The following is a 25,378-nucleotide window of genomic DNA, read 5'->3' on the forward strand; positions in this document are numbered from 1 at the left end:
AGCAATACATCTAATTCCTCCTGCCTGCTGTTGCCTATAGACTATGTTAAATAGAAATTAGGCTTTGACCGGAAGTTAGCTTAAGTGTAGAGAAGTATGGGAACTTGAACTTGCTGGTGTGAGCAGAAGCCAGAGGTAAGATGGGAAAATAGAAGTTAGCAAGGACCAGCCCCAAAGTTATGCGATGGCTGTGTTTTGCTTGTAAGTGGTTTCAGCAGATTTTTAATGAGTGCTTTTAAGAACTGGGAATGTTTTATTCAAATGCTATCTACACTGATAGCAGAGAAGGACGTGGTGTCTTGCCAGGCTGTACAGTGATGCCCCCCAGTGCTCCCACTATCTTCCCAGCCCCAAGTTCAAGGAGATCCCCAGCCCAGCCAGGTTTCCTGAAGAGAATTTGGTTACTAAGCATCTTGTGAGTCCTTAGCAACGCTCCCTCCTCCTCGCTCCCTCCCCTTCCATCCCCTCTTGGCCAATGGGTGGGGTTGGGATTCTGTGTGTCACAAAGAAGGGGGTGGGCATAGAAGCGGGGGCTGGGGGGGGGAGGGAAATGCTGCTGATCACTCAGTGAGCTGCAAGCAGCCTGTGCATGCAGGAGGCTCCCTCCCTCCTCAGCAGTAGCCAGCAGACAGGTGAGTGCCGGCACCTCCCACTGCCATCCAGGGAGCCCCCCAGCCAGTGGCTGCGAGGAGGTTCGGGGAGACAGTGAGGATGGAGCACCTGGCAGGGGCTGCTGGGCACCTACAAACTGAAAGGGACCCAGCAAGCATCGGGGCAGCACAAGAATCCAGCTCCTCTGTCACTGCCCAGCCTGTGTGAGCTTCAAGGGGGAAGAGAAGGGGAGGCAATAATGTAGTGGAGAGGGAATCAGGGGAATTTAGCCTGGCCACTCCCCAAAAATCTCCCTTCCCCAAAACTAAATCTGCATATGTGAAGTGGGGGACAAGGAGATACTGTTAATGTTCAGACAGACAAGCTAGTAGGGGGAATGGAATCCAGGGAAACTTATCCCCCAACCCAAGAAAGTGCTCTGCACCCCATGTATGTGTTTGGAGGGTGAGGAGGTGCAGCCATTTACCTGTGAGGGAGGGGGGAGTAGATAGATGGGTTAGTAATTTTGGGGAGTGGGTCATACAAGAATGTGGGAAGGAAATTACTTTTAGTCGGGGAACCAAGGCAACGTAGCTCTCTTTACTCCCCAAACCATCTTTTCCCTTTCTAAATGTCTGTGTCAACAGGGGAAGGACAAGCATTTATTAGGAGGGAAAAGTCATGAAAATTGTCCTCCAGACTCCAAAACTATTTGTTTCCAAGGTCTAAGGATGTGCAGTGGGGACAGGGAAGTCCATAATAGGGGGACAAAATGGTGGCAGTAATTGATTAGTGGGAGTTGGCCATGGACTTTAATCCTTGCCAAAACAGCCAGCTCAGAGGACCACATTTTGAAAAGTTTTTGCTAATTTTGGGTTTCCAGTTTGAGACACTTTGATCCTGATTCTTCAGAGAGGCTGAGAACCCACAGCTTTTGTTGATCTCAACTCAACAGCACCTCTTGAGATCACGTAGTAGGTGTCTTAGGTTGAGCATCCACACACCAAGGCAGCCAAAAGGGGTGGGCATTTAAGTTCAGTCATTTCACAGATGCAGGGAATGTACTTTCCCTCCTCTTACTCATCTCCCTATTTTTCTGTGGTTTGTATTAGCATTTGCTAAGTTACCTGCTATTTATTATTGCTACTAATAACACTTTGCACTTCTCAAGCACTGTTCACTAAGCACATCAAAACATTCTCATAGAAGCTAGAGATGGAAACGACCTATTAGGTCACCTAGTCGCTCTTTCCAGACATTTGCAAATATGTACAGCATTCACCTGGGACTACAGCAGCTTCCAGACCTGCGTGTGGCTTACTGCCTTCCTCTTCCAGTCCAAACGTTCTGTTCCCAACTCTGAAGTTTAATAGTTTCCTGGCCTCAGAGAATGTCCTTTTCGCCTTCCGTGACCTCACTAGTTTTCACTGGTTTGCATGATCATTTGCAGTATTATGTTCCATATCATTTATATTCGGAAGCATTCTTTAGTAATAATAATACTTTGCTCTGTTAAAGCAACATTTATTTGAGCACCCCAAAGATGAGTTAGAGATGTTTATTATTGGTTAGTATAGCAGCATCCTAGACTTTCATGTGGCTTTCCTTCCATGTTGTGTGATTTTGGTCTCACACTTTTTACATCTGCATAATTCCACAGGGCCAGATCCTCAGCTGGTATAAAATCATCATATCTCCATTGAAATCATTGGGCTAGCAGAGTGTCTGGTCCAGTGAATTCAGTGGTGTTACTCCTGATGTACAACAGTGTATGTTGGATCTGAATCAGGTCTGTAAGCTACCTTTTTTGTGGCACCCAGTGGACCCTATTTTGACCCCCTCATTCCTCTATTTTTTTTCTAATGTGCATTGTCATTTGCTAAATATATTAAGATATGATATTTTTCTTAGTCTGCTGCTTCAAGCATGTTGGGTGTCTCCTGTCTATTCCCTCTTATGAATTTCAGTTATAAATCATCGGGATTTATTGGTTTTGCTCCTGGAAAGGAACAGGTTTTCTTCCGTTGTTGCTGAGGTGACTAAAACTCAAACCCTCCCTCCTCAGAGGCTTAGAACTTTAAATATAAACCAGTCTCTCTCATGGGGAAATTGGCCAGCATAGGTGTAGTGGAACAATTATACTGCTATAACTATGCCAGTATAACTCCCTGTCTGGACACTCTATTCTGAAATAAAAGTGATGTTATTCTGGTATCACTCCACTTTTTAAGGACTAAAGTCATTTCCCTGTGTACACAAACCCTCCATTGTGATGCATTATTAAATAGCTATTACTCTTCACTCCCTAGAGATGGCTCCACTTCATTGGTGGGTAGATCTGTGTGTGTGTGTGTGCATGTTTGGTGTGCAGCTTGCACAAAGGGCTATTCCCTTTGTACAGTGATTTAGGATCCATGTGGCTAATAGGCATTGTATCAGTGCAGGATCATTAGAATGAAAATACAGCTACAGCACATCTCTTCTCCTCTTTGGTCCTGACTCAGAAAAACACCTCAGTAGGTGCTTATGTTTATCCCTGTTCAGGAAAGCACTTAAGCACATGCTTAACATGAGGCAAGAGCTTAAGTTCCATTGCATTCAAATCCTATTGAAGTTATGCTTCAGGCTAAGCACCATTCCTGAACAGAGACCCTTTCCTGAATCAGAGCCTTTACTATTTAGGCCTGGTCTACTCCTAAAAATGAGATTGACTTAGCCACGTTTTTCAGGCCTGTGAAAAATGTCGCACACTGAGCAGCGTGGTTAGGTTGACCTACCCCCGGTGTAGATGCAGCTAGGCCTAAAGCATGTTTCTTTCATCAACCTAGCTACCGCCTTCTGTCCCTGTAGGATGCATCTCTATTACGATGCTACAGTGGCATAGCTGCAGCACTGTAGCTGTGCCGCTGTAGCAGCTGTAGTGAAGACGTGCCCTTAGATTATAAATCCCTTGGGACGAGGGTGACCAGATGTCCCGATTTTATAGGGACAATCCCGATTTTTGGGTCTTTTTCTTATATAAGCTCCTATTACCACCACCCCCCATGTCCCGATTTTTCACATTTGCTGTCTGGTCACCCTACTTGGGACAATGACTGTCCGTTTGTTTTGTGTTTGTACAGCACCTCCCACAAGGGGCCGTTACAGGGCTCCTAGGAGTTACCCAATACAAATACATCAAAAAATAAACTTTCTGATGTTGTTTGTACAATATTAATATTGGAACAGGTTTAATATGTGAAGGGCTTTTATTTAAACTGTAAGGAACAAATTTTGGAGAACACATTTTCTATTTTGAACTCCTACAAATACTGTAGCTTTGTCGACAATATTGTCCATCCTCTTACTGCAGATTGTTGATCCAACTACGGGATCTTTTACTTTCTCCCTAGGGCAGCCAGAAGTCCCTTTTTATTTAAACCAGCAATCAACTCTTGTAACCATAAGAGAATTCCCCATCAGCACAACATACCCCTCAGTGTGTTTGTGAATGGATTATAGGTATTGTACACAAGTAAATATTCACCTTTTGAATGCCACGAGTATTATATTACTGATTCACAATTAGTTAATGACCTCAAAGTGAAAAGAACAATAGCAAGCACAGTACAGTATGCAGTTACTTGAAACAAAATTCCCCCATTCCTTCCCCTACCCCCCCCTGAAAACCCTCCTGTGGGGTCATTCACTCCAGGGTGACAGTGGAGGAACGTTTATTCAAATGACTTTTGAAGTGTAACAATGGTTAAATGTGAAAAGGCTGACCTTCAGGTCATTGTTCTTTTTTTCTCTTTTCAAATATATTTATTCTACGTCAGTGACTTTGACATCAAATTTTCTCTCCTTGCAAGTCAAAAAAAGATGTTTGCTTGCCTTGCTCTACCTTAGCAACACTGCATTTAGGTTCTGGAAGTCGAGCTTGTGCACTTTCTGCTTGGTAAATTGTTGCTCACTATTGCAAATGTTGGAACTAGGAGTTCTGTGCAGTTTCTGTCCTGCACACCCTGAGTACATATGAGGAAGAGACTGCTCCTACTGAAAACTATGGAACTTGTGGGTTTGTCCCTGAGGCCCCAATCCTGCAAACACTTATGTGCATGCTTAATTTAAAGTATCTGATAGCCCTGTTGTTTTTAATAGAGTTACTCAGATAAGTAAAATAAAACACATGGTTTCCTTGGCTCCCCTATCCGTATCTGTATCCTCCAGTTGTCTCCTCTCTTATAATTAAATTGTAAATTATTTGGGGAAGGGACTGTCTTTTTTTGTTGTGTTTTATACAGCTCCCAGCACAACAGGTCCCGGTCCCATGACTGCAGCTCCTAGATACTAGGGCAATAATAATAATATGTAAGGCAGGGTTTGCAAAATCAGGATTTATTGATGATAAATGAGGCAGAATAAAATACAGCCATTGCTTCTGCACCTCTGTTAACTGTGCATTGTGGACAATAGTAAAGGTTTCGGAGTGTGTAATGCTATCAGTTTGTAAGCAGGACTTCCTGTTCTACTCAGTAGGGAGTTCTGCTTAAAAAGTCATGGCACAATATGGCCCTTGGTTTAGTTCAATAAGTGACACTGAGCAATAACTAAGTGCTTGTCTACACTTCAAACCCTGTGCTACTGTAGTGCTTCAGTGTAAACACTACCTACACCAGTGGAAGCAGTTTTTCTATCAGTGTAGGTAATCCACTTCCCCAAGCGGTGATAGCTAGGCTGGCTGATGGAAGAATTCTTCTACTGACCTAGCACTGTCTACACTGGGGGTTAAGTTGGCTTAACTACATCACTTGGGTGTGGATTTTTCACACTCTTGAGTGGCGTAGCGGGGTGAAGCTTACTTTTTACTATAGATCAGGCTAGGAAACTTCAGTCCTCCTATATCCAAATATATGGGGCACGGTGAGATAGGCCTTTGCTTTCGAGAGTTTTAGGCCTGTCTTTTTGATACTCAAATATTGTACACGTTGGTGTTTTTATTATGAGTTGCATGTGTTTATGGAAGAGGTGTTGTTACGACTAAGTGGGACCTTGCTAAATGGGATCATTCTCTGTTGTCTTTTTGTGTTTGTTTTATGCAGGAAGTAAAAGCGAATAGCAGTTTTCCATCATGGAGCTTGTAGGCTCTACTTTAACGGCAACTTACGCCCACCCAAGACCAACACCTACTAACTTCCTACCAGCTATCAGCACCATGGCATCGAGCTATAAGAACCGGTTCCCTCACTACTCTTTGACCCATAGCTTGAGCCTTCCATGGCGACCCAGCACTTATTATAAAGTAGCAGCCATCACTCCTACTTTGGCTCCCTTCTCCAAAAGCTCCCAAGGGTTAACCCAAAGCAAGATGCTTCCCTTTGTTTCCAATAGAACAGCGCTTTTCACCAGGTATACCCCTGATGACTGGTACAGATCCAACCTGACCAATTACAAAGAGTCAGAGATGTCCCGGCACAGCGCAGAGAGGCTAAGAGTGGACACATCCCGCATGATCCAGGACAAAGATCAGCAAACAAGGAAAACCCAAACGGACACTACCAAAAATTTGGGAGAACGGGTCAATGATATAGTATTTTGGAAATCAGAGCTCAACCACGAGATAGACGAGATGATTGGGGAGACCAATGCTCTTACAGATATGAAGAAACGATTGGAAAGGGCCTTGGCTGAAACAGAAGGTCCTCTCCAGGTATCAGTTACATTGATAAATGCTGTGATGGGTTATAGCCTATCAGTTCCCCATCTGCAGCCATTCAAATATCTAATTAAGTTTCATTTGAGCTGGTTATGTCTGAATGTCTTTTATGAAGAGGCCCTTAGCCAAGCTGGAGATAAACAAAGCCCTTGCCATCTGATACATTTCCTATCCAATGCCTGTTGAGCAGTTAGGAACAGTATTTACTTAACTAAATATTTTCTCATGCACTACATGAAAAATTCTAATTAAGGTCACAATTTACAATGTCTTATTGCAAGGCTCAGATCAGGCCAAATTCATGCCTGGAGACATTTCTCTGAGTTCAACTGGTGCTACACCAGGGATGTATGTGCTCCTTTATGTTTTGTTTCAGAGTAGCAGCCGTGTTAGTCTGTATCCGCAAAAAGAACAGGAGTACTTGTGGCACCTTAGAGACTAACAAATTTATTTCAACCTGAGCTTTCGTTAGCTACAGCTCACTTCTTCGGATGCATAGAATGGAAAACACAAACAGAAGATATTCATACATACAGAGAACATGAAAAGGTGGAAGTATGCATACCAACAGGGAAAGTCTAATCAATTGAGATGAGCTATCATCAGCAGGAGAAAAAAAAAAACTTTTGAAGTGATAATTAAGATGACCCATAGAAGGTGTGAGGAGAACTTAACATAGGGAAATAGATTCAATTAGTGTAATGACCCAACCATTCCCAGTCTCTGTTTAAGCCTGAGTTAATTGTATCTAATTTGCATATTAATTCGAGTTCAGCAGTATCTCTTTGGAGTCTGTTTTTGTAGTTTTTTTGTTGCAAAATTGCCACCTTCAAGTCTGTCGCTGAGTGGTTGGAGAGGTTAAGTGTTCTCCCACTGGTTTTTGAATGTTATGATTCCTGATGTCAGATTTGTGTCCATTTATTCTTTTGCGTAGAGACTGTCTGGTTTGGCCAATGTACATTGGAGAGGGGCATTGCTGGCACATGATGGCATATATCACGTTGGTAGATGTGCAGGTGAACGAGCCTCTGATGGTGTGGCTGATGTGATTAGGTCCTATGATAGTGTCACTTGAATAGATATGTGGACAGAGCTGGCATCGGGCTTTGTTGTAAGGATAGGTTCCTGGGTTAGTGTTTATGTTGTATGGTGTGCGGTTGCTGGTGAGTATTTGCTGCAGGTTGGGAGGCTGTCTATAAGCAAGGACTGGCCTGTCTCCCAAGATCTGTGAGAGTGAGGGATCATCTTTCAGGATAGGTTGTAGATCTTTGATGATGCGCTGGAGAGGTTTTAGTTGGGGGCTGTAGGTGATGGCTAGTGGCATTCTGTTATTTTCTTTGTTGGGCCTGTCCTGTAGTAAGTGGCTTCTGGGTACTCTTCTGGCTCTGTCAATCTGTTTTTTCACTTCAGCAGGTGGGTATTGTAGTTTTAAGAATGCTTGATAGAGATCTTGTAAGTGTTTATCTCTGTCTGAGGGATTGCAGCAAATACGGTTGTATCTTAGAGCTTGGCTGTAGACAATGGATCGTGTGGTGTGTCCTTTATGTTTTGATCACTTGGCTATTTTAGTTTGGCTGTTTATTATCAGTAACACACTGGCATATGGCAAATAGGTACTTGTGTGTCTTAAAAGATTATCTCAACCCAAGGGAAGATATGTGTTCCAAAGAAAAAATCCCATTCTAAGTGCAAAGGTTACTGCCATTACTAAATATTGCAGTGAGATAAACATCTACCTTTGAACAGCACTAACATTAAACAACTGGAACTTTTCCAGAGCTCTCTAGTGTAATTTTGTTGGTCACCTTATAGTCGACAGCTATATTTTTTTACCAAACAGGTAGCCCAAGAGTGCTTACTTCATCGAGAGAAGAGGATGGGAATCGACCTAGTCCATGATGATGTGGAAAAACAGCTGTTGACAGTAAGTTTTTGTAACAGCCTAACTAGGGAATGGGGCACTTAACTGCAAAGACAGCTGCGTGCTGACCAACAGTACCCGGTAGCTTTAACACATGTCCTCATCATTTCTCCTTATACTTACTATGGTCCAGATCCCCAAGATCCACTCATGGAGGGGACTCCCTCCATGCAGTCATCAGCCTTCCTATATGGAGTAGTGGGGTTCAGCTGCCTCTGCAGCACCATCCACCCTTTCCTCCAACTCCACGGAGGAGATCCACTCATGGGTTGGGCTAGAGAGAAGGGGCAGGGCTGGGAAACACGTCAGCTCTGTGCAGAGCTGATGTAAGGAAAGAGGATTCAGCCTGAGTCTCATTCCTTGATGATGATCGTCCTTTAAGCGGCCTCCCAGGGCCAGCCACTTCCAGAGGGAATCTCCAGTAATGTGGCTGTACTGGCAGCGCAGTGCTAGCTCAGAGGAATGGAGCTTCTATGTGGATAGTCTGACCTCCCGCCAAGTGCTGGGGATCTTCCAGGTTTCAGGGCAGGCATCAAGGCACATGCCAGCATGAATGACAATAGGACAGCTCCTTTCCTGAAGATTTTATCATGGAATAGGCTGATCCAGCAGCAATATTTACCTGTTAAGCAAAGCATAAAACATACTAACTAAGGACCTGGCCTAAAGGCCACTGAAATCAATAAACTCTCATTGACTGCAACTCCAGTAGGCTTTAGATCAGGCTTGCTCTATCCTATCTCTCCTTTTACACACCCCTCTGTCCGTCCATCTACCCTGTTGTATGGTTTCTGAGCACCTTCAGTGCTAACACTTTGTCACCAGAACATTTAACCAGCCATTTGAATACAGATATCTGATGAGGTTGGATGACAACTCTTCTTTATGTTGGCCCCCATCCACCAATAATATTACTTGTTTTTAGTTAACATACCAAATCAGTTATACAAGACATTTTCCTTCAGACAACATAACAGAGACTAAATACATCTAACTACCAGTGGGATAAGGAGGGTAGTAGATTCTCCACTAAGAACTGCTGTACTTAAGATTGCAGATTAGTTCTGTGACAGGTTCAGTCACAGAGAACTCCTTGGGACTGTCACCTGATGTGCTGAAACTACCTCTGAGCCCATTTTCCCTGCCAGCTTGGGACTCCAGAACCCTGCCTTGTTGTGCCAGACTCACTAGCCTGCTGCAACACAGACCCAGGTCTGGGCGACTCTCCCAACGCTGCAGACTTTAACCAAAAACTGCTTAGCAGGTCACCTACTTCCAGCACCCAGACACCCAGTTCCCAATGGGATCCAAACCCCAAATAAATCTGTTTTACTCTCTCTAGGAAGCTTATACAGGGTAAATTCATAAATTGTCCGACCTCTATAAGACTGATAGAGATGCACAGATGTTTGCTCCCCCAGGTATTAATCACTTACTCTGGCTTTATCAATAAACAAAAGTGATTTTATTAAGTATAAAAAGTAGGATTTAAGTGGTTCCAAGTAATAAGAAACATGCAAATCTAAGCCTAATACATTAAGAAACTGCTTACAGATAATATCTCACCCTCAGAGATGTTCCAATAAGCTTCTTTCACAGACTAGACTCCTTCCTAGTCTGGGCCCAATCCTTTCCCATGGTACAGTCCTTGTTAGTTCTAGCAGGCATCTTAGGTGAAAAGCAGGGACTTTCTCATGACTGGGACCCCTCCTGTCCTGATCCACCCCCTTTTATAGCTTTTGCACAAGGTGGGAATCCTTTGTCTTTCTGGGTCCCCACTCCTCCTTCTAAATGGAAAAGCACCAGGTTTAAGATGGATTCACTGTAAGACCTCATTTTTCATTACATACCCAGGCAGGCTCACAGGTAAACAGAGCCATTTACAGTCAATTATCCTAGTCAATGGGAGCCATCAAGATTCTAAACCACCATTAATGACCCACACTTTGCATATTTACAATAGGACCTTGGAGTTATACTTCATATTTCTAGTTTCAGATACAAGAATGATACCTTTATACATGTAGGATGAACACACTCAGTAGATTATAAGCTTTTTAATGATACTTTACAAGAGACCTTTTGCATAAAGCATATTTCAGTTACATCATATTTACACTCATAAGCATATTTCCATAAAACATTATGGAGTGCAACATCACAAGTTCCTGTTGTAACCCACTTACTCCAGTACTCAAAGACTTTCATCTTTGAAATCTTCCAGGGCTGGTCTCTACCTGCAAGTGGAACTTCTTTAGAAACCTTGTGCATTTGTTTCCCCCCACCCCCATCCATTAAATAAAGAAGCTCACAAGAGGCCAGGACCCAGCATGAAAAGAAGGTCTGTCTAATACAGTAAAAGTGGGTAATTGGCTTTTGGAGAGACATATGAGGTAGCTGCACCATGGCATACTTGTAGGAGGTCCCATGTAATGTAGTTATAGCCATGTCTCTCTAAGATATTAGAGAGAGACAAGGTGGGTGAGGTAATATCTCATATTGGACCAAATTCTGTTTGTCTCTCTCACCAACAGAAGTTATATAAGATATTACCTCAGCCCCCTTGTCTCTCTATAGGAGGTCCTGTTGTTGGCAAGATTTTCAGAAAGAGCTTAGAGTTGGCCTAACTTTACTCCCATTGAAGTCAATTGGAGGTTTGCTATTGTCTTCATTCAGGCCAGTGCTGAGTGCTGTGGAAAATTCCAACCTAAGGGTGAACTCTTGCCCCCATTGAAATCAGTGGGAGTTTTGCCGTTGGCTTCAATGGGAACAGGATTTCACCCTAAAGTTTCAATTCAACTGCAATTATTAACATACGTGGAAAAACTCCCATTGATATCAGTGTAAGCTGGACCAGGCCTAGTGACTGAGAGTCCATTTTCATGATATTTCCAGCTCCTGCCAATCCACACAGAGCACAAACCCCAGGCACGTTTTTGTAGACCATGCAATATTGGCCAAACCACTTGGTCGCTTGTTCCTCGGTAAATGTCAACTTATATAGGCAAATAGCACACAGCCATACTGTTTCTGGGGGATGCTTTCATTGTAAGGAAACAACACATTCCTAACAGAGAGAGTCACATTGAAAATTTAACCGCTAAATGGCTGCATCCCCTTATAGTGCATCAGAATTGGGAAGTAGCTCTTTAAATAGTTTGTGAGTCCTCTAGCAGTGTTCTCTGTGTTTCGGGTTTCAGAAGCCATCAGCACCTGCCAGAGCAGCAGTGTATGTGTACAGCTAGGCTTTGTATGTTGATGGATGTTTATTAAACATGGTTATGTGCACCCACTGTGCTCGTGTGGTTCCTTTATATTATATTTGTCATGTAAAAAGCAAACAACTCTACGAATGAAGGTAGAATCCTAATCCAAAGTTCAGTGAAATAGGGAGTGATTGCAGAGGCCTCATGAAACTGAAACTGCAGCCCCAGGTACTGCGAGTGAACTGCTCATTGAGAGAATATTTTTCCTCATGAGTCAGGTCACCAAAAGTCATGAGGTTGTATTAAAAAAAATCGAGGTTCAGTTCTTTTTATTATTATCTTCTGAGTTTTGAGGCTTGCGGAGAGGTTGGAGCATGTTTTCCAGCTTTCCTCCACTACCATGAGGGCTCAGAACTTGTTTTGAAAAACTATGAAATTTTAGATTCAAACCTAATCACCTGCCTCTAGGAGCTGGGGCTTTCATAAACATAGCAAATATTACAAGTATCCTGCAAAATCACTAGAGTTGGCAACACAGGCCCTTCTTCTCCTTTCACTGAGTTAAAGGCAATAGCATAGTTAGAAAGAATTTCTATTGTTTGTATTGCAGTAGCATCTAGGAGCCCTAGTACAGGACCCCATTGTGCCAGGTACTGTACAAACACCAAACAACAAGATGGTCCCTGCCCCAAAGGGTTTACAATCGACGTATAAGCCAAGAGAGGCATATGGGGGAGTACAAGGAAACAAGGAGATTTCTATCAATCAAAGTTAGAAAAATCCAGCCGTGCTATGGGTCCAGAATAAAATGGTTACTCCTGACAGAATTCTGTGCTCCCAATTCATATGGCCCGTATACTTCTGTTCTGAGCAGCCTCAGAGACGCAAATCACTGCCAGGGGGGAGAGGGCCTGGGGGTGCATTCCTGCAGGGGAGACGTTGATCACTATCAGGGGCCGTGGCTGGCCAACAAGCGAGAGAGACTCTTTCCTCTCACCCGCTACTGAGGCTCGTGGAGCAGGGGTAGGTCTTTTTTTATGCACAAAGAAGGTTCTGTCCCCAAGATAGAAATGTAGCAGTCTTCCTACTAGTTAATTAATCTCATTCTCTGAGGCAGAAAAGTAGCTGCCTGCCTGCCTCGTAGCATGTCTATAACTTCTTGAGAATTGAAAACAATCTTAATTAAATATTAGTATCATGTTAGTGAAAATTTTGTTTTTAAATTAAAGAAAATAGCTTTTGTAAAAAAACAATAACACATTTTTTTTAATGTTGATGGTTAATTGATCTCATTCCCTGAGACAGAAATATAGCAGCCTCCCTGCATAGTCATGTTGTTAATGTTGCTATGATTAGTTAACTGTTCCCATTCTCAGTCAATTCCCTCAGGAGCATAAAACCTGAAAAAGTTTTAAGGCCCCTACCTTGCCAGAGTGATGTAAAGCCTTATAAATGACAGTACGGAAATCAGCTAGGAAGAGCTATGTGCTCGCTCACTTTTTTCCTGTGCCAAAGTGACACAATGGGGTTCGATTACAGCTCAGGATTTATTTTACTTACCCATTAAAAAAACAAAAGACCTTGAGGGCAAATAAAACATTTTCTAAGCAGTCAATAAAATGTCAGCACAATCAGAACCAAGCACTTCTCAAAGTATCTAGCCAGATCCAGGACAATGATTAGCAAAACAGTACGACTATCATGTGTGAAAGTCTGAGCAATTTAAAATGACATTCTACTTTTTTTTTTTTTTGGCTTGGTGTTCTGTAATGTAATTTAAATGAAAATCCAGGATTATAACTGGAATGCAGGGTACTAGTTACCAAGTGTTTGTAACTTAACTTTCATGTGTTTAGGAAATGCTGAATAGTTATTGTGACTTTTTTCTGTGTTGTAGTTTAAATAACTTACCAAAACAATTGAAACTGGTGTGACTATATTGCATTATTTTGAGAAATAAAATTTGCAGAATTTTTAATATTTTGGTGCAGAATCACCCAGGAGTAATATGTGATTTATCTCTGGACAATAGGCATGGGTGAAAGTAATTTAAAGGACTTACTGGTCTGCTGGAGTTCTGAGCGGGGGGCATGGCCTCAACTGGAAGAGGCATGGCCTTGACTGGAAGAGGCGGGGCCTTTAAATACCTGGGCCTTTTAAATCACTCCCAGAGCTACCAGCTGCAGAGGCATCTCAGAGCCCTGGGGCTCAGGGGCTATTTAAAGGGCCCATGGCTCCAGCCACTGAAGGGAGCCATTGGCCCTTTACATCGTCAGCCTGGGGAAGACAGTCCAGTCTGGCATAGCATACTGACTCTTGCTGGTATGCTGTATCGGCTTACTTTCACCTCTGACAATAGGAGGATAAGGCATTCTGGGAGCTAATAAGCCAGATTCTCAGATGGTGTATGTAGAGGTAGCTCAATTGCTTGACATGGGAGCAAACTAGATTTACACTGGCTAAGAATCTGTCTCTATACTTGGGACTCCATACTGATGTCTGCATGGGAAAAATGTTTTGCAATCCAGTTTTCAGGCAGTGAAAGCTAATGCTAATGCCATAACTCTTGTACTACTGACTGTGTGACTTCAAAGAAAATATCTTCCTGATTTTTGACTGTGAATAGCTATGTATCATTGTGGCATGTTCAGCTGGAAACATGGGAGTGTGCTTCTTCTGTCATTGCAGAATTAGCTATCCCTGCCATACGGCAGGGAGGTACATCATGAATGCCATGCACCCAAATACAATGATTAAAATTAGATCAGTTGCCAAAGACAGCAAGTAAGGTACAGTGGTTGGAAATCCATGGGATTAATGTGAAATTCGAACCTCAGTGTGTAGAGGGTAATCAGATGAATGGTCAGCCTGAGTAAACTCATGTAGATTAAAAGGAGAAGCATTGGGAGACATTCTGTCTAGGCCTTGCCTTCATCAGGGTATACTCAGGACTAGTTGGCAGGATGCTGAACATAATTTGTCAACACTGACTGCAAAGCCGTGCTCAGCATCACGTTAGCTAGTTTGACTCCTCACGGTCATGTTTTAACACAACTGTAACAAAGACAAGCCCACTAGGAGACCGATGCTGGTCAGAGCTCCTCAGTTATGCTGGTGGGGATAACTGCAACACCCCATGAGGAGTGCAACATATTGGCCTGTATACAGTGGGGGATGGAGCCATGGTTCCATCTACTCCCTTCCCCTCTCTGCACTTATCTACCCCCTTTTCAGTGAATTGTCCCCTAACTGGGGACATAAGGACTAGCCACAATCCACATACATTAGGAACATCTGCAAAGTCCTTTAAGATCCCCAGAAGGTGCTATATCCATGCAGAGTGTGTGTTTCATTGTGTGTGAACAAAAACATTTCATGTAGGGCTTGATTGTGAAACAACACCTGACCTGGATCAGGGGAAGTGCATAGCTGCCCCATACCAGGAGCTGCCCAAGGATGCAACTGTTCCTTCCTGCACTCAGCTTGCTCCAGCATGGCAGGAATTTGTTACTGGGCCCAAGCAATGACTGCCTAAATTCACACAGCACGTCAGTGGCAGAGTCAAGGATGGGACTCAAGTTACTTCCTCATCACTGCGGATATATTGTGCTGGCTCAGCTGCACTGTCCAGAGTATGGGGGGGATGAAGCCAAGGCTTTGCTTACTCCTTCCAAACTTCCTGCATGCTCACTTGGGGTATAAGGAGTAGCAGGCACACAGCACAGGGTTACTGCTGCGTGCCTAAACTCTGAGTTCAAGGAGGCCACGTAGGAGCATGAGGGTGGGTTTCAGAATGAAAGTTACCTGAATTCATAAGCAAGGACATTGACGGAATTTTGATTTTTGTCAATTGACCAGGAAGTTGACGTCATCAAGTCGTGTCAGGAGAGGATGAAACGCCATCTGGATAAGGCGATAGCCCAGCTTGCGTAAGGAAGAGTTTCACCTCAACTTTTCTTAGTAGCATTATATTCTAATTTCTAATGTAAACACCTCAGCAAATCCCCTCCCCCCTCAAAAATACAGCTTATGGGGGAGAAATGTCTCTCACACTTAATAGTTGCTCAGCTCGTGTTTAAATTTGATCTAATTGTTGAACAAGTTGGTGTAGACCCAAAGGATATGATGCAGTGTTGTTTTTTAATAAGAGTAGCTTCACTTAGAGAGATACTCCACCATAGGTAAGAAATATTTGTTGTGGACCTAGGGCAAGGTTTCCAAAAGAGCTCATTCACCCAAAGTGCTGAGCTCTCTTGGAAATCTGGCCATTTGTTTTGGTGCATAAATAGAAGCTGTGCTCTTTAGACAATCTGGCCTGAAATGCCCTTCTAAAGGGATACATGAAACAGGCCAGGGATATTTTGGAGCTGCCAGATCATTCCTTCATATATTACATTCTGTTGCAGGAAGTATCATCATCTAATGACTAAAGAACTTTACTAGGAGTCAAGAGACATGGTTCTTACTCCTTGCTCTACCATTGAGTTGCTATGTGATCTTATGCCTCATTTTCTTCATCTGAAGATAGGGATAGCACTTATCTTGCTCACAGGGGTCTCGTGCATCTTGAATTGATCCATGTTTGTATGGTGCTTAGGGATGCGCAGATGAAAGGTGCTATAAAAGTGGAAGGTGTCATTATAGCCCCTTCTAACAGGCATGTTCTTCTTGTTTGGGTCATTCAGAAATATTAAACTCTTTCATTTCTTTTGAATTATATTCCTATGCTAAGTAAATACTAGCAATCTTGTGCTTGATGTCAGCTGGGCTGATGGGGTAAATAAAGGTACCTCTGAACCGCTCTTCTGTTTCCCCCCAGTTCTTGGACCACCTGGGATTGAACTGGCCTCTGGTGCTAAGTACTTGGGTTACTCCATGGATTTGTCCATTAGGGTTTGTTCCATGAGCTCTGCCCCCTCATCATCTCTCGGACCCATTAGAACAACTTTTAAGTCTCCTTTGCCTTGTTGGGGTAGTGCAGAAGGGGATTGCCCGGAGCTGGAGATGTGGCCTGTTATACTCATCATTGTTTACTCTGCAATAATAGTTTTTCTCATGTTACAGCTCCGACAGGGCAGCCCAGCACGAGCTGGAGAAAGACCTCAGTGATAAGCAAGCAGCTCACCGGATCGATGACAAATGTCACCATCTAAGGAACACTTCTGATGGCATCAGTTACTACAGAGGAGTGGAGCGGGTTGATGCTACGTAAGTACACCTTGAGAATTATGTTCAAGCTGTTTGGGCCACAGGACTGGATAGAAAAGGATCTACCTGCATGATCCAGCCCTTTGGCTGAAGCTACTGAGATGGTTTTTGTAGGAGAAGTCAGCTTTCCCTTTATTATGGGCTGCTACGTGCCCTCCCCCAACACACACAGACCACAGCCACGTGTCATTTTAGCGCACACGTTTTAACAATCAGTGGAAACTGTACAGTCTCTTAAGTGTATAATGACTCTGTTGAGTGCACTGTAACCAAAAGATTACTGTGTGGGCAGGATATAAGCCTTCCTGTATGATAAAGGAGGGAGATTGCGGGTTTGAGCACAGGAGAGATAGAACAGAGGCAGGAGGCAGAAGAAGAAAGGAAGAGTAAAGTTCATGTAAAGCCCAATTTGAGACACTCAGGCTGAGATTTCCAAAGCTGCCTAAGTGATTGAGAAACTCAACTGAGTAAAATTAATGAGATTCTGTATCCAAATCCCTTGGGTGGCTGAAAAAATCTCAGCCTTAATTTAAAGTGACATTGTTGGGTTTAACATGCATGTATTAGCTATTGGTCTGTGATGCAGTTCTTAAACTTCACATTTATTTTTCAAATATTTTTATATGTATTTTATAGCTATATAAGTCAGCATTGATTTACAGCCCATGAAATCTGAATTGCAACCTTAGAAAAGGCTGTTGGTTTTGATTGCTTCCTAAAGAAGACCTGGTAATGGACATAATATAAACAAAATGGGAATGAAGTGAAAGAAAGAGCATTAATATTGAGATACAGTTCTGCTCTTTATTAGAGCAGTGAATGAATGAGGATATAAATCAGTACATGGATGGTTGTACTATGGCTGGCAGAGGGCTAAAGGAGTAAATTAATCTTCACTAGTACATGTGTACTTTGTGGGCTGGAATAGATTTATTTAATCTTTAAATGTCAATTAATTACCTCCCTACTGGGGCCAGAGGAATTTGGATGAGCAGCAGAATAACAGCCAAAATGAATGGAGCCCAAAGCTGATCAAATTCACAGAGGGTGGATGAGATGTGCAGCAGGCTGGCATGTCTGAAATTATTATTGGAGATATACCTATCTCCTAGAACTGGAAGGGACCTTGAAAGGTCATTGAGTCCAGCCCCCTGCCTTCACTAGGCAGGACCAAGTACTGATGTTTGCCCCATCCCCCTAAGTGGCCCCCTCAAGGGCTGAACTCACAGCCCTGGGTTTAGTAGGCTAGTGTTCAGACCACTGAGCTATCCCTCCCTCCAGTCTTGCCTGGCATTTAAGGGTTGCATCGGTCTTGTTCTGACCCTTTGCACAGGGATGGATTTCACTCTGAATAAACAGAAATGACTAAGAAGAACTCCATGTACTATTTATTCAGTGTGAAGTTGCTATAAATCTTACCGGCTGGAGTGAGTTGATTGTAACTTGTGTCCCCTGGAGCTTGAACATACTCAAACTGTTTAGAAATATGTGGTTTTATTAAAATCTTTAACATGATCCAAAAGTCGCTATTTAAGACAGTCATGGTATAATTCCCCACTCTGAACCTTAGCATCCAAAAGATGAGGTACCAGCATGAATTCCTCTAAGCTTAATTACCAGCTTAGAACCTGTAGCACTGCCACCAACCAGGAATTCCAGTGCCTGGTACACTCTGGTCCCCCCAAGACCTTGCCCGGGGAACCCCAAGACCCAGACCCTCTGGATCTTAACACAAGGAAAGTAAACCCTTTCCCCCACCATTGCCTCTCCCAGGCTTCCCCTCCCTGGGTTACCCTGGAAGATCATTGTGAGTCAAACTCCTTGAATCTTAAACAGAGAGGAAAATGCACCTTCCCCCCTCCTTCTCTCTCCCTCTCCCAGATTCTCCCTGAGAGAGACAGTAATCCTAACACAGAGAGAAATTAGCCTCTCTCTCCCTCTTCCCTCTTTTCTCCTCACCATTCCCTGGTGAATCCAGACCCCGTCCCCTAGGGTCTCACACCAGAATAAAAAAACCAATCAGGTTCTTAAACAAGAAACTTTTAATTAAAGAGAGAAAAACAGTAAAAATTATCTTTGTAAATTTAAAATGGAATAGGTACAGGATCTTTCAGCTATAGACACTGGGAATACCCTCCCAGCCTAAGTATACAAGTACAAATTAAAATCCTTTCAGCAAAATACAAATTTGAACTCCTCCTAGCCAAATACACATTTGCAAATAAAGAAAACAAACATAAGCCTAACTCGCTTTATTTACCTAGTACTTACTATTCTGCACATATAAGAGACTGTATCAGAGAGATTGGAGAGAAATCTGGTTGCACGTCTGGTCACTCTCAGAACCCATAGAGAACAACAACCAAAAACTAACAGCACACACAAAAACTTCCCTCCCTCAAGATTTGAAAGTATCTTGTCCCCTGATTGGTCCTCTGGTCAGGTGACAGCCAGGCTCACTGATTTTGTTAACCCTTTACAGGCAAAAGAGATATAAAGTACTTCTGTTCTATTAACTCCTACTATCTGTTTATGACAAAGACTATGTATGTGGAGCCTGCATAAGACTATGTATGTGGAGCTGTCTTCATGAATACGGCAGACTTCATATTTGTCTGAATGATAAAGATCAGCAGCACTATGAATGAACTCTAGCTGGATATTCTAATTTTTATGCGGCAGAGTCAGGATCACAGATTCCAGCAAGGATCATTTTAATCCAACTTCCTCCCTAATAGAATATGCAGTTGCCTGTAGTCAGCCTTAGCTACATTATGCTATTGCATGCCTCTGGTTTTGTTTTCCCAGGATCTCTGTGCCAGAGTCCTGGGCCAAGTTTACAGATGATAATATTCTCCGCTCCCAGAGTGAACGAGCTGCCTCCTCCAAACTGAGAGATGATATTGAAAACCTGCTGGTTGTGACTGCAAACGAGATGTGGAACCAGTTCAACAGAGTGAACGTTGCGTTCACTAATCGCATCTCTGAGACAGCAGATGCCAAAAATAAGATCCAGACACATCTGGCTAAGGTAATCCATAGAATAGTAGGGCTGGAAGGGATTTTAAGAAGTCCTCTAAACCATCCCTTCTGGGTTGAGGGAGAATTAAGTAAACCTATACCATCCCTGACAGGTGTTAGTCTAACTTGTTCTTTAAAAACTCTTGATGACAGGGATTCCACAGCCTCCCTAGTAACCTGTTCCAGTGCGTAACTATCTATATAGTCATTGCTGTTTTCCTAATATCTAACCTAAATCTGAACTTTCTAGGTTTTCCTCAAGGTTGTTGCTTATAAATTGGAGCCACAGATTAGATTCTTTAACTTCACAATAAAGCTGCTCAAAAAATGGGGTGGAGGGGAATGTAGAATGTATTTATTTGTTGCCTTTTTTGTTGTTGTTGAAATACTGCTTATACCAGGTGTGAAAAAGCAGAACGGCCCAGAATCTATTTTTGTGTGAAAATCTGTCAATAAGGCTACACAGGTGTAACTGTCAGAAGGAATTGGCCCGTGTTCTCTTTCCCTTCTCGAATCACATTCCACGCTTACCCAAGATTTTCCACTTGGGAAAGAAGTTAGTTTGAGATGGGGCAGAAAAAATGAGGACTAACTTCAGGTTTATTTAGCTTTAAGTTTTTGGAATGAAACTCAAAAGAAATCAAATGTGAGGTGCTTTGATGGTGGATTGAACTGTCAGAGAACCAGCAAATGGACAGAACCTGCCTTTAGCCTATTTAGCCAGTCTTTCTATCGTAGCCTGCTAAGAAGTGGATTTAAAATCCTTGAGGGAGAGGGGAAGGAGAAACCTACAACATTGTGTGTTGAGCTTCTTCCAGTGCTTTTGCAACCCCTTAAAAGCACAAAGATGCATTGACTTGTGGAACTAGGCTGAGCATGAGGAAAGAACTTGGTTGCCTGTGCATCTCAGTTCAATATAGTACTGAACGCAGTGCATCATAAATCTGAAGCCCCTCGAAGGTACTGTAGAAGTTAAAGTACTGATATCCAGAATGGGATTTTTTGTTTTGTTTTTCCTACAAATGTGTGAGAATCCGTTCCTTATATAGATGCTCCCTGGGTTATGAAAACCCGACTTACGGAAATCCGCACTTAAAGTTCCGTAAGCTTTTTTTTTTTTTTTTTTTTTTTTTTTGGTGTAATAGTTGCAGATACGTTCCCAACTTACGCAAAATTCAATTTACGGAATGCCTTGCATAAGTTGAGGAGCGTCTGTCCATGGGAGGGGCAATAGTTCTGGCTGGACAATGCCAGCACAAACTACAGCCACAGCTGGCACGGGTTCCCATGGTAACCGGATTTTTAGTGTCCAGTCACCAGTGTTAATCGGATACCTTCTCTAAAGATAAGCCTTAAAAAAAATATCCTCACTCTGTTGGCAGGAGTTCTAAAGTTCTGCGTGCACCTGATCTTGCTCCCATTCTGGCCATTAGCAGGGGAGCCAGTGATGTCAGTGGGATTGGAGAGAGCCCAATATCAATGTCACCTTTGTAAATATTATTCTCACGGCAAGCCATTTCCCTCGCTTTCTCCTCGCTTGTGAATATGGATCAAAATGTAAACCTGTCGACCAGCTGTAGTGTAAAATACAGAGGCTGTGTTGGGTATAATGTTGGCTGCTTGTTGAATTTAGGATCTCTCATTAAGTGATGGAATTTTGAGAGGGCAAGAGAAAATACAGAAATGTATTCTCTAAATAGCAACGTTCATTTGTGTATGGGCTGGTTTTGTTTAATCTTAGACGCTACAAGAAATCTTCCAAACAGAGATGACGATAGCAGCCGTTCGAAAAGCCATCAGAGACAAAGGGCCGCCATTAAAGGTGGCCCATACCCGCCTGGACGAGCGCACACGGCGGCCAAACGTGGAGCTGTGCCGGGATTCCACCCAGTTACGGTAAGGCAGGAGTTCAGGTTTACTGCTATATTTAAGGCAACATGATGCCATGCAGTGGTTGTTACAAGCCACTAGCCATTCCACCAATGTTTCAGTGCTGTCAGGGCACTGTAGCATTCACAGTTTTGCAAGATGACAAATAGAAGTTAATACAGCTCAATTTTTATGTTCTTACCTGAAAACTGATGTTACTAGTAAAGTAAATTGCAAGTGAGCTAATTTCCTAGGCTTTGTGTGGTGTGGTGCTAACCTCATGCAAACCTTTGCACCTCCAAAGGAGAACGTTAATGGTTTCCGTCCTTATAAGAGAGACACGAAAGAAGATTTTTGAGTGGCCATGTTGCTATTTTTAAGATGCAGAGCATCCTTAACCCCCACTAACTTCAGCACTAGCTGAAGCACTCAGTACTTGACAGGATAGGGTCAATACTCAGTATTTTAACTGTGGAAGTGTTTTGGCTGATTGTTTTTCAAAACTAAACCTCCTCTTGCAAAGGAGTCCAGTGCCCAGAAGAGAGCTGGGGAGGGCATCTAGGGTCTTCCTCCTTTTGGAGTCTGTCTCCTAAGGTGCTGCTGGGATCTGATCTGTCCTTTCAGCAGGAGGTTTGGCTGTTACTTCCTCCCTGGCCTGTCTCTTTTCATTGATATTCCAGCTAAAGCTTTTTGGCTTCCACAGCCCAGTTCCTAATATCAACCTCAGATGAAATGCTGACTCCACTGAAGTCAATGGGAGTTTTGCCATTTGACTTCACTAGGCCCAGAATTTCACCTCCAGTCTTGATTCAGTGGCTTTATCAGATATCTGACACGGGCAAGGCCGCACCCCCCTTGCAGCGGGGGCTCCCTAGACTGCATTGTATTCCATATAACTGTACTCCAATGAGTGTCTGCTCTGGTCAGTTACCACAGGAGAGCTGAGTCCATCCTGAGTTCTGTGCACAAAAACACCCTTCCTCGGTCCATCTGCACAAGGACCATGCACAATCTGGTCCTTCGTGTAATAGTGCTGCTTAGACTTAACCAAAGAGCCTCCCTAATGCCTGACAATGTGAGTTAGAGAAATGCTGTTATCTCTGTTGTACAGACGTAAAACAGAGACCCAGAGAAACTAAGTGACTTGCTCAAGCTCACATAGTAAGCCTATGACAGAGCAGGGAATATGTAAGCGAGGGAACGGTCCCGCTGTTGTGGGAAACTTTCCTGGCTTCTGCACTACCCCAGTGAAATGGGCTAGTGGAAGAATCTGAGTCCTCACTCCCACTTCCTTTACCCAGAGGCCCCCCTGTCCTTTCACTCTCCTGTCTGGCAGAGTCCTTCTATCCCCAACAAGGCTGGGCCCAGGATTCCTGGGGGGCTCAACCCCCAACCTTGCTGTGGTCACCTAGGACAGGAGCTAGGGTGTCCCCACTCTGAGGTGCTCTCTCTGCACTGGACACTTCCCTGACCCACTAATCATTACTTACAATTTAAAGCAAATACAATTTATTTAATCAGCAACTAATTTAAAAAAAGAATAAGGAAAAATGAGAAAGGTTAAAGGAAAACATATCACCCTGCTGTGTGGCAGGGAACATTACAAACAGTGTCTCTGGAATGTCATGCAGTTCACAGTTTGCTCCTTATCAGAGGGGTAGCCGTGTTAGTCTGGATCTGTAAAAGCAGCAAAGAGTCCTGTGGCACCTTATAGACTAACAGACGTATTGGAGCATGAGTTTTCGTGGGTGAATACCCACTTTGTCGGATGTCTGTTCCTTGTAGGTCCCAGGCCTCCTTCTCAGGCCCTGGCTGTGCTGCAGGGATGCTGTGGATTGTACACTTGCTCTGGTGGTGGCCACACACCTCCGGGCTTTGGGTGATGGGACCCTTCTTCTGAGCATCAGCCCCTCATTGGGTTAAGATGCCCCTCCCAGTCTGGCCTGCAAGGACCCTTGGCTGGGGGTGTCTTTCTGCGCTGGGCCCTTTGATCAGGGCCCCCCTTGGCTGGCCCCAGCTGCTCACCGCACCCAGCTCCGGACTGCTCCAGCTCCAGCCCCAGCTCCACTGTTCTAGCTCTGGCTCCACTCTGCCTCAGCACTGATGCTGCTGCCTTGCCTCTAGCCCCCTGAGCTGCTTCGCTGGCCCCTCTGGCTCTGTGGCTGCAGCCCTGCTCCCAGCACAGGGTCTGCTTTTCTGGCCACTCTGGAGCTGGCAGGGCTCTGCTCCCCAGCTCAGCTCAGACCCCTGCTTTCTCCATAGCTCAGCCTCACTCTGTCTGAACCAGGCAATTCCAGCTCACACAGAGGATGGGACTCCTGGCCCCTGGCCCAGGCCATCTGACTCCCTGATTAACCTGCCTGCCCTGTCAGTCAGGCTGACCTGGGGCATTGGCCTCTCCCCATTGTTTCTGAGGACTGTCAGTCTCAGGGTCCTGATTTCCCATTGACCCTTCTACTTTATTTTGGCACGGGGAGTTAGCCAACCAAAAGACTCCCACTCAGTTTTAGTAAGGGGACAAGAGTCCCCTTACAAATAGAATGTGGGTCTCCCAAATCACAGACTAAAACACCCTAAGTGCTAGACCGTTCCAACCCATCACACCAGTCACCCAATGCATCACCACACAGCCGGTGTGCTGAGATAACTAACAATAGTGCATTTTTGCAGTGAGCCAATGTAAAGATCTGCAAGACAACTGTAAACTCTATTTAGTCATTGTATCTAAAATTATTTCACCTGACTGTTCTCTTGGTATCCTGAATGTCTTTATTCATCCATCATTCATATTCTGCTCTTTAATCTTTAAATTCTGCTGTTTTTCATTCTTTACACTGTGTGTGCGTGCGCGCACACGCGCACGCGCAAGCAAGATAAAACTCAGGAAAACAAAATGAGAACAGGAAACCACAGCTTTCCATCACTTTTCTAAACGGTGCTGTCTGTTGCGTGAGTTGTCTCCATGTATCACTAGAGTTTGAGAGCAGTTTGTTTGTTTGTTAACCCCCCCTCCCCTCTGAAGGCAAAAGGAGTTCTGCCATTGTCTTCAGTGGGATCCAGGATCAGTCTTAAGTCAGAAACGTGCATGTAATATGTTCAGAATGTAACCAAGATGGTATTTAATGGCACCAAAAGCCCTGTAAATAATGTCTTGCCAGGAACATGCCCAGTTATAGGACTGTTTCCATGCTAGAATCTACTAACTCTTTTTTTCTGTTGTTGTCATCTAGCCTGGTTAATGAAGTCCATGAAATCGATGACACCATCCAGAGCCTTCAGCAGAGGTTGAGGGATGCAGAGGACACCTTGCAGATGTTGGTCCACACCAAATCTAATCTGGAGCATGACCTGGCTGTCAAAGCCAACTCCCTGTTCATTGATCAGGAGAAGTGCATGGGGATGCGTAAGACCTTCCCCAACACTCTTAGGCTGGTGGGGTACACATAGGCCAATATAGGCCTGAAGCTGCTCCTGCACTGATTAATGAAAGCATATATGGAAGGGGTTTCCTTGGTGGCACTACAGAGTTTTAATAATATGGGGTTATATTTTCATGTATTACAGGATGCACTAATAGGAATTAAATGATCACTTTCTGTGTGAGACTGTGTGTTGGGAGACTCCCCCTCCACCCCACCCCACCCCATTGGTGGCTATACTTACTCATAGAATGTGCAGAGACTATCTGAAAGGGTGCTGTTTGACACTTAGAGAAATACCACTCCATAGTGGGAATTATTCCTGTCGTCTCAACCTGTAATTTTAGAAATCTAAAATTGCAGGGTCTCTCGCCTTTGTTTCTCGCTAGTGGAAAAAAAAAGCAGAAGTAAAACTAAAAATACTTGGCAATTAGAGTAATTAGGTGTT

At 43.6% G+C, this 25,378-nt stretch overlaps 1 protein-coding gene across 1 annotated transcript; it reads left to right on the top strand.

Annotated features, from left to right (window-relative positions):
- Positions 1-547: 547 nt before the first annotated feature.
- On the top strand, positions 548-25,083 carry TEKT3 (tektin 3). Its single transcript, XM_050919347.1, has 8 exons — positions 548-632; positions 5,673-6,280; positions 8,127-8,210; positions 15,272-15,342; positions 16,478-16,621; positions 19,430-19,652; positions 21,384-21,538; positions 24,742-25,083. The coding sequence occupies exons 2-8, from the start codon at positions 5,702-5,704 to the stop codon at positions 24,956-24,958; spliced, it is 1,473 nt and encodes a 490-aa protein (XP_050775304.1). The 5' UTR covers positions 548-632; positions 5,673-5,701; the 3' UTR covers positions 24,959-25,083.
- Positions 25,084-25,378: the final 295 nt, after the last annotated feature.

This window comes from Gopherus flavomarginatus, chromosome 12 (genome assembly GCF_025201925.1).
Source record: "Gopherus flavomarginatus isolate rGopFla2 chromosome 12, rGopFla2.mat.asm, whole genome shotgun sequence".
Lineage (NCBI taxonomy): Eukaryota > Metazoa > Chordata > Testudines > Testudinidae > Gopherus > Gopherus flavomarginatus.